The sequence below is a fragment of the Salvelinus sp. IW2-2015 genome, linkage group LG18 (genome assembly GCF_002910315.2).
Source record: "Salvelinus sp. IW2-2015 linkage group LG18, ASM291031v2, whole genome shotgun sequence".
NCBI classification, from domain to species: domain Eukaryota; kingdom Metazoa; phylum Chordata; class Actinopteri; order Salmoniformes; family Salmonidae; genus Salvelinus; species Salvelinus sp. IW2-2015.
In genome coordinates, this window is record NC_036858.1 from 59148618 (window position 1) to 59159043 (window position 10426).

The window sequence follows — 10426 nt, forward strand, 5'->3', positions numbered from 1 at the left end:
ATTACTGCAGATCAAGATTTCACATCCAGTAAAAAAAATATTTGGGGGATACGAAGTAGCCTAGGTTTGTGATTGTTTGATCAAGTACAAAAAGACCAGCCTATTTAGATACTTAGCCTACTAGAGAAAGACTGCTCTGCTGATTTTAGAAGTAGTTTGAACACAGTTGCTCCAAAGAGCTAGAGGCTTTCACAAAGTTTAATCTTCATTTGTAGATTAGATGGATTCTGTAGTTTTTGTGATGGCATATATTGTTATCAAGTGCAAAAGGAACAGGCTAGATAGGCCTACGTACTAGAGACAGACGGTTCTGCTATTTAGAAGTTTTTAAAGGACAGATTTTCTTTTTTAATCCTGTTTGATAGAGCTTCTTCCTGTTTCTACTTTCTGTGACCTATTAATGATCATAATGACGTAATGCTGCGTCTAGTCAAGGTTGTGGGTTCAATTCTTGTCGGTATTGATACTCATACTAAATATGTGTGCACTCCCTGTACTGTACTCTTTGTCACTTTGGATAAAAGCATCTGCCAAGTAAATTATATGCTGTTGAAGAGATGATGAAAGTGAGGTGTAGCCTATCTTACAAAAATGAATCATCTCTGTAGCATTCATTCAAGAGTGGTTGTCTTTACATAGACGGGCAAGCTGATTCCACCGGTAGCACAGCCATTCTATTGACCTGGAAGGTTTTGGAAATGGAGTAATCATTGATGTATCTGTAAATGGCTTTCTCTCATTATATTATTCATTTGATAGGCTATAACACCAGCCAAGAACAATGACCAAATCCCACAGATGCATCCTATCCCTGTTTTACTTTTCCACTTCCTGTATTTTGAAATGGCAGCAGGTAGCCTAGCGGGTAAGAGTATTGGGCCACTAACTGAAAGGTCGCTGGTTTCAAATCCACAAGCTGACTAGGTGAAAAATCTGATGTGCCCTTGAGCAAGACACTTAACCCCTAATATCTCATGTAAGTTGCTCTGGATAAGAGCGTCTGCTAAATTACTAAAATGTAAAAAACTAAATGTGACTGGCTAGCCCTAAAATCTATTTGGGTCACATTCGGTAACGGTGAAGTTAGAAATGGCATGAGTAGAGTGGACATGATTCAGTATCTAATATGTCAGAGAGGGATGATTGTTCTACATACTAGGCATTTCTATCTCAAGGTAACTGACATCGGACTCTTCTAAACACCCAGATTGCATCTGCAGGTCACGGAGGGGTCACGTCAGGGCCGATGGATATTGCGTTCAAACGGGCTGTGTTGAGGTCATGATGATAATCTGCCTGCCTCGCTCAGTAGAAACTAATTATGGGCATCTCCCCAGAGTCCCCTTTCTTTCCAAAGCCTCCGCAGTCGGTTGATGAGTCGTTTGTGTGTGAACTGATGATGAGGTTTGTTATTTATTGTCATACCCTGTGTGTTATTTTCCCTTAAGAACCTCCTTCCTCTCAGAGGAGGCTCTTTGTGTGACGCTGTGTTATGCTGCCTGAGGAGTGTGTGTGTGATGCATGTATGATGGTGTGTTATGCTGCCTGAGAAGTGTGTGTGTGTGACGCTGTGTTACGTGGTGTTATTTTTGGTGGTTGCTTTACGATGGTCATGAAATGATTGAACCGAWTAACGATTCATAGGCCTACTGAGCAAAAAAGGTGTTGAATATGGTGGTTGTATAGAAGAGTAGGTACACACCATATAGTAATATATAACCTATGACCCTTAGCAGATGTTTTTATCCAAAGTGATTAACAGCATAGTGAGCGCGTGTGTTTTTAGCATGTGTAGGTTATGTGATCCCTGCGGGAAAATAACCCATGACCTTGTTGCAAGTGTCGCAATACCAACTGAGCTACACATGGCTGTTTACCTTCAAACTAGACATGGGCTAGTCTGCTGTTATTTTCTGTGTTATGTGGTGGTGCTGTTTTCAAGGTGGTTGAGTCCATTGGGTTCAATAAGAAAGTGATTTCATAGTGTTCGATAGTGAGCAGAAAATTGTTTTTAATATTTTGCAGGCTATAGAACAGATGGGTGTAGGCACAATGTTTACCTTCCTACTAGACATGGGCTAGCCATGCTGGTAGTTAGATCTGCCTGTCATTAGTTCTAAGTGATCAGTGCTAAGTCCTCTTAAACCTTAAAGCTGATATTTTACTACTTTTGTATGTCATTTTAAGCCCTTAAGTGTGTAACTTTTCTACTGCTGATTCTGACACATGGATAGAGGGAGAGCAACTACAATGTTAGGGCCGGGACGATACCAGTATCGCGATACTCGTTAGTATCCTGGCAAGGAAACAAAATACACAGCAGATTTAACTTCTTTAGGAAAACAGCCCTAATGTTGGAAATAAACATTATGTTTATAGCTCACAATATTTTACATACAGCAGGTTAAAGGACCAAACAGTGAGGTCTGCTTTGGGTTTGCCATGTAAAAAATATTGTGATACTGGTATCGTCCCGGCCCTATACAATGTATTTGAATCATTTATTATGATTCATTAACATTATTAAGGTAATTTGATTACATGCTGGCTAATCCTGTCTAATTGTAGTGTAAAGCTTTCTCAAGTAGATTAAGCCCCTTAACTGATTATCACATCCCCTTTCAGATTTAATGGATAAAGAAGGGCATTTTTTTTACATGTATTACGGTAGAGTACCTCCTGTGGGCAGTAAGTGTTCATAATAAGCTAATTGTGTTTTAGTTGTTGAGAACTCATGTCAGGGGGACGGACTATTATGTCACTAATTCCCATCTCATTCACAGAGCTTTGATGGCTAAGCCTTGTGTTTACTTATTCATGTATCTGCATATCATTGCATCTGTTTGAATATATTCTCTGTTTCAATAATCCCCTAAAAGCATACCCTTCAGTCAGTAGACTCCAAGACAAACAGAAATAGATGAGTGTTATGCAGCACTTTACAGGACTGTAGGCTTATGATAACTGTATTTGTATCCATAAGGAAATTGTTTGTCATACAGCATACCAGAATACCGATATTATTCACATATTTACAGCACATCACAAACAGTACATACATAGCTAGTCCACCATGCCTCTTATGTTTTCGAACACTTGCTATGTTTCTCTCCTCAGCTTGCCCTGACCCCATCCCAATATACAGTTTGTTTCTTGCCCCAGCTTGCCCTGACCCCATCCCGAAATGCAGTTTATGTTTCTCTCCCCAGCTACGCGCTGACCCCATCCCAATATGCAGTTTCTGTTTGGGAACGAAAGAGTCCAATCGGGACAAGAGGCCAGAGCAGCTTCTCTCCTGTGCAGACTGTGGGAGCAGCGGTAAGTTCATACCCTTTTTTCATTTTGTATATGACTGTGCCAAACTGGGCTGAACTTGGCTGACCTGGTTACACATTCACCATATTTCAGTTACCTAGACTCCTAGAGAGCCTTTGTCCACTTGACACAATGTGCATGTTTGAGGTCTCACTACATGGCAGTCGGACTGTGCAGAATAACTGATCTAGATCACCTTGCATCCCACATAACTACTCATTATGTGATCAAGCTTAGTGATTATTCTGCGCCTTGCTGAAACTGATCCTCTCGAACACACTGGCCATGTCATAGTTAGTCTTGCCGACTACTTTCTAAAACTGTGTGCTAATCGTATTACATACCATTTAGAATGTACTGTTTAGTAAAAAGACAATTCTCTTCCTCAATAGCATGAAGGGAATTCTACTAGATGAAAATTAAAAATTTGATTGCATACTGAATTTCTGAACTAATTTCTTAATTATAACACGTTGCATTTAGGCACACCCAATCAGCCTATTATTTAGAATGCAATTACGGGTATTCGGCCACAGCCACTGTCTGAATCCCAAATGGCACCTTATTACCTACGAAGTGCACTACTTTGGACTAGGCCTATATAGGGAACAGAGTGCCCCATTTGGGATGAAGCCACAGATAGACAGGGGGAAGCCCTCAGGACCCCAAACATCCACAAAACAATGTAGCTTGTACACTGAGTGTACAAAACATTAAGAACACCTTCCTAATATTGAGTTGCACCCCRCTCCCCCTTTGCCCTCAGAACAGTTTTAATTCGTCAGGGCACTCTACAAAGTGTCTAGTGTTCCACAGGGATGCTGGCCCATGTTGAGACTAATGCTTCCCATAGTTGTGTCAAGTTGGCTGGATGGCCTTTGCGTGGTGGACCATTCTTGATACACACGGGAAACTGTTGAGCATGAAAAACCCAGCAGCGTTGCAGTTCTTGACACAAACCCGTGCACCTCCGTCACCTACTACCATACCCCGTTCAAAGGCACTTAAATATTCTGTCTTGCCCATTCATTCTCTGAATGGCACACATACACAATCCGCTTCTCAATTAAAAATCCTTCTTTAACCTGTCTCCTCCCCTTCATCTACACTGATTTGAAGTGGATTTAACKGMTGACATCAGTAAGGGATCATAGCTTTCATTTGGATTTAATTGGTTAGTCTGTGTCATGGAAAGAGCAGTTGTTCATAATATTTTGTACACTCAGTGTATATGTAGCTAATGTTGTAGCAGATGTGGTTTATATAGATTCTAATTAGGCATGGTCAATCTGCAATTTCTGAGTCTGTGGTTTAAACACAGTGAGTCGATGTGTGGAGGGGTATACCCCGAAATGGTAGCAGCAACTCTAGTGCCATCGGGCCGTTGCCATATTCCTCTTGCATCATGATGTTCTCCTGCTTTAGGCTAAACCCTCTACTTGAAAGACTTACTTGATGAACTGTTTCAATTGGATAGTTGGAAAAGGGAGACATAACAGACGAAGGAAGAATTAAGGCAAAACTGCCAACAACCCATGGTGGACTGAGGAAGGAAGCTGCAGATTCTACTTAAGTGGCCATTAGAATTTAGAAATCACTCATGTCGTTGAGTGAACGGCGCTCTCGGAATCGGAATGCAACAGCATTCTGGGAACACGGCAGGCAGCAATGAGGGACAGAGAGGGAAATAGGATCAAATGTCATCCATTTTCCACTGCCGTAGATTGGTGTCATTTTCCTTTACTGTTCTTTTCTTCCAGACAAAATTGCTGCTGCTAACCCTCTGTAAAATGACCTCTCATAAGGATTTGTTTGCCTTGGAAACAATTATTTTAAATGCTGTAAGGAATTGTTCTCCCAGTGACATTTTTATAGCTCAAATTTGACTAAGTAGCGTTGAGGTGGTTTTCATTAACCGCTCCTAGTATACACACATTGTGCTCTGGGTGTAAAGCAGCTGTTTTACAACCATGAGAACGAGCCGGTGAGAGAGGAGGCACGCTTTTACATGACTTTCACGTTTGGGCCCCCATTAGACTGAGTTCTGCTACTGTTTCTGCCTCATTAAGAACAAATTATCTTTAATTAGCTGCTCAGATGTTTGATCATACTGTTTTTTAAACACAGCTTGTGGAAAAGAGCGAGAGGTCCCACCCGGACACATACGCGCACAGACGCACGCAAACGCTGCTTAACATTGTTGATAATGCAATATGTTAATATTTAACCTTGCTGTGTGAACATAATGGGAAGGTCGCGCCTCCCGCTCGGTGAAACTGATACTAAAGGATGTGTCCCAAATAGGACTCTCTTCCCTATGTAGTGCACTACTTTTGACCACTGCCCTGGTCCCTGGTCAAAAGTAGTGCATGACATGGGGAATAGGGCTCCATTTGGGACACCGCCTAAAGGATGGTTGAAATGTGCAGCAACACTAATAACACTCTTTAATTACCTCTGCAGGGCACCCATCTTGTCTGAAGTTCTCCCCAGAGCTGACCACAAATGTGAAGAGATTGCGATGGCAATGTATAGAATGCAAAACCTGTAGCTCCTGTCGAATACAGGGCAAAAACGCTGTAAGTCTTTTAATACTTTAGATTTAGTTCCAAATACAGTGCCATACCATTTAATCTGTGTGAGATAGAGATTGATAATGCTTTCATGAAGACATAATAATGTAATCAAACCGGTAATAAATGTCCCCTTAACAATGATAATATCTGTGTCCCAAATAGGGCCCTGTGGCCTATATATAGTGTACTACTTTTGAGCAGGGCTCTGGTCAAAGGTAGTGCACTATATAATGAATAGATTACTGTTTGGGACAGAGACATATCATGAAATATTTTTTCAAGCGTAGATCTGCCATTTTCGGGCATCATGTTGTGCAGTGAAGACACAGCCTCCTTTTTCCCCATCCACCCTTCAACCAAACATAATTCACCTCCACATACATCATCCATATTAAACTAAACGGACATGTCCCTCTTTAGAGTGAAATGACAGAAGGTGTAACATCTATGCAACAACAGGGAAGCCACCACACAGCCCCACACATGCCTCCTGTCTCCTTGCAGGACGAGATGCTGTTCTGTGACTCTTGTGATCGGGGGTTTCACATGGAGTGCTGCAACCCACCACTCTCAAGGATGCCAAAAGGTAAAGGTGTTCATACATATGGTGGTCTCTCTGTGTGTGTGTGTGTTCTTCATAGGGGGGCTTTAGGTCTGTCAATCATCATAGTGAAGCAGAGATGGCTTATTAGGAGATTTGCATGAATATCAAATGATTCCCCAGTGCCAGAGGAGAGATATGTAGATTACTGTACATGGCCTACAGCTATGCTTGTAATGATTGAACAACTACTGTAGCGTAAGACCTTTGGCAGCGGGACTAATATTCACACAAGTCGCATCGCTTTGCTAAAAATGCGCTGACATGGGCTGTCTCTCAAATGGTACCCTCTTCCCTACACGGGCCCTGGTCAGAAGTAGTGCACTTTATAGGGAATATGGTTCCATTTTGGGATACAGTCTATTTCAGTGGACCCTGATGTTTTTTATTTTATGACATTTTTATGGATTTCCCTGCTTTGTGCTGAGTAATTGATTGTTGTAAGGAGTGAGTAGGAGTGTGTCTCTCTCTCTCTTCCTCTCCCTCACTCGCCATCTGCATTAAAGGGAAATGTTTCCAATGAATGTGTGGTGTGAGTTGATGAAGCCACCTAACTGATGTTCTCCTCTCTCTAGGTACCTGGGTCTGCCAGGTCTGCAGGCCCAAGGAAAATGGAAAGAAACTGCTGCATAAGAAAGCCGATGAGATCAAACGTCGATATGCAAAGCCAATCGGGAGGCCCAGAAATAAGCTCAAACATAGAATGTAAGTTTATCACCATGATCTGTAGACATTGTCTTTACTTTAGTGTACCAATAGAAGGTTGTGCAGAGTGTCTGTAAACCACATTATTACCTCAAGGAAATCCTTCTGCTTTTATCGCAATATTTTGTTATAAGTTGAGTTATGACTAAGTTGTTTTCATAAACGTAGCTTTTGTTTCATACCATAGTTTGTGTCCTTGCCTAACCCCTACGCTGTTTCTGTTCTAGGTCTGTAAGCAGTGGTGACGGCTCCATGCTAGCCCGGGGAGGAAGGGGGTCACCTGGTAGGGGTCAAAAGCTTATCGTCTGTTCCACACCTTCATCTGGTCATGCAGCATCTGTGAAGGACGCCACAGACAGATTGGCTGTTGCTACAGCTGACCCCTGTTGGGCAGGTGACTCTGTCACTCCCCCTCCCCAATTCACCACCTCCTCCTCCACCCCTTCCACCACCCCCCCCCTCACGCCCACCTCGTCCTCCTCCACCCCAGCAGTTACACTCACTGTTAACAAGAAAACCAAAGGGCTTATCGATGGGCTTTCCAAATTCTTTACCCCCTCGCCTGTCGGCCGCAGGTCGTCGCGAGCCGGCGAAATCTTAGACCCCTCTGCCCTGAAAGGGCCACAGTCTTGTTGTCCTGCTAGGAAAAAGCCGGGCACTCCGCCGAAACTATGGGAACTCAGTCCGTCTCAGTCAGTTGTTGGCTTAGCTGCAAAGTCTGATACAACTCCAAGTCAAAAGCTAACCACCACCATATCTCCCTGTACACTCCCTCTCCCCCCCCCACCCACGTCGCTTGGACATAGCCCCACCACCTCCCTGGTCTCCTCCAGCTCCACCTCCGCTAACTCACCCCAGAGTTCTTCCAGCCAGTCTAGCGTCCCCTCCATCACCAGTCTCTCTAATCACAACCAACTTAAGGGACTCTTTGACGGACTCTCCCATATCTATGCCACTCAGGGACAATCTCGGAAAAAGGGACTGCCTTGCTACGCACCTCCTAAGCGCAGACACCGTAAGCAGGACTTAGGGTCCTGTGCCACCGCGTCCAAAACATATCCTCTCATTCCCCATCCTCCCCAACAGCGCCTCGGAAAGAAAGAGATGACAAAGAATAGGTTGTTGTTGTCGTCCCACTCCTCCTCCCATCCCAGGCCTGGCCGGCCCAGGGGGCGCCCCTTTAAGGTGGTCAGTCACTTCAGACGTAGCCCCTTTTTAAAAAAGCACAGGACGCTAGGCAGGCTAAGATGTAGAGTGACCCCTCAGAAGGGACCCCAGGAAACACCAGGAAAGGGAGACATGACAGACGAAGGAAGAATTAAGGCAGAGCACGACCATGGTAAGCAAAGGCGTGAACGCTCCGACCGAAAATACCTGCGTCTACCTCCGCTAGTTTAAATATTTTTTTAACCCAAGGCTTGTCACAAAATGCCTTACCATACTACTGTACGAGCTAACAAATGTTTTCTTTTTACAAGAGTGAACAAGCGCATTTTGGCTTCGCCCCGCTTTAATTCAATAACATTTTAACAGTTTCTACTACTAATCTTTTACACCACCTACTTTAATTAATTTCCGGGGTTTTTTCAACTCGTTTAATTTCGTTATTACGTTTTGACTTTGGCTGCGTAATGAATCTAGCTACGCGGCTTCAGTTCCATCTCTCTGCCGTCGGCTTCTTTGTCATAGTAGTGCATGGCCCAACCACTAACCCCTCCTTCAAACTGTTCTCTCCTTGCTCTGTCCCAACCACTAACCCCTACTTCAAACTGTTCTCTCTTTGCTCTGTCCCAACCACTAACCCCATACTTCAAACTGTTACTCTCTTTGCTCTGGCCCAAACGCACTATCCTCTCCCAACTGTTCTCTCTTTGCTCTCGTCCCAAACCACTACCCCATACATTCAAACTGTTCTCCTCTCTTGCTCCTAGGCCCCAACCACCTAACCCTTCTTTCAAAACTGTAGTCTCCTGTCTTTGCTCTGGCCCAACATCATAACCCCTTTCTTCCACCACTGTTCTCTCTTTGCTCTTGCCCAACCACTAACCCTTCTTCAAACTGTCTCTCAGTCCTTGCGTCTGTCCCGCAACCACTAACCCCTTCTACAAACTGTTTCCTCTTTTGTTCTCTGTCCCAACCACCTACCCCTACTTTCAACTGTGTCTCTCTTTGCTCTGGGCCCTGCAACCACTAACCCTTCTTCAAACTGTTCTTCTGCTCCTTGCTCTGTCCCAACACCACCCCTTCCTTCAAACTGTTTCTTTCCTTGCTCTGTCCAACCAATAACGCCCTACTTCAACTGTTTTGCTCTCTTTGCTCTGCCAACACTAACCCCTACTCCAACTGTTCTCTCTCTCTTTGTCTCGCTCCAGACCACTTAACCCCGCGTTCAAACTGTTGCTCGTCTTTGCTTCTGTCCCAACCACTAACCCCTACTTCAAACTGTTCTCGTCCTTGCTTCTGTCCCAATCCACTAACCCCTACTTCAAACTGTTCTCTCTTTGCTCTGTCCCAACCACTACTACCTCTTCAAACTGTTCTCTCCTTGCTCTGACTGTCCCAACCACCTACTACCTCCTTCAAAACAGTTTCTCTACTTTTGCTACTGTCCCAACCACTAACCCCTACTTCAAACTGTTCTCTCCCTTGCTCTGTCCCAACCACTAACCCCTTCTTCAACAACTGTTCTCTCCTTTCTCTGTCCCCAACCACTAAACCCTCTTTTCAAACTGTTTCTCTCCTTGCTCAGATCCCAGAACGCACTAACCCCACTACTATCCAAACTGTTCTTCGTCTTTGCCTGTCCCAACCACTAACCCCTACTTACAAACGTTATCTTCTTTGCTCTGTCCCAACCACTAAACCCCTACTTCAAACTGTTCTCTTCATTGCTCTGTCCCAACCACTAACCCCTACTTCAAGACTGTTCTCTTTTGCTCTGTCCAACCAACTACCCCCCTCTTACAAACTGTTTCTCTCCTTGCTCGTCCCAAACCACTAACCCCTACTTCAAACTGTTCTCTCTTTGCGTACCTGTCCCAACCACCCCACCCCTCTTCCTTCCAAACTGTTCTCTCCTGCTGCTGTCCCAACACTCCGTAACCCTTTCTTCATACTGCTCTCTCCTTTATCTGTCCCCCCTGTCCTTGACCCTATGCATTAAGTGCAGCTGGCTTCGCCAATGTGAATTTTCGCCCTAGTAGTGACTGTCTGTTTCTGTTGTGGATTA

General features: G+C 44.0%; 1 protein-coding gene across 1 annotated transcript in view; it reads left to right on the top strand.

Annotated features, from left to right (window-relative positions):
• LOC111977806 (histone acetyltransferase KAT6B) overlaps positions 1-10426 on the top strand; it is a 45258-nt gene that overhangs the window by 17110 nt on the left and 17722 nt on the right. Inside the window, 5 exon segments of the mRNA XM_024007495.2 lie at positions 3210-3318; positions 5779-5894; positions 6396-6477; positions 7068-7197; positions 7425-8536. Coding sequence (XP_023863263.1) covers positions 3210-3318; positions 5779-5894; positions 6396-6477; positions 7068-7197; positions 7425-8536 — 1549 coding nt within the window.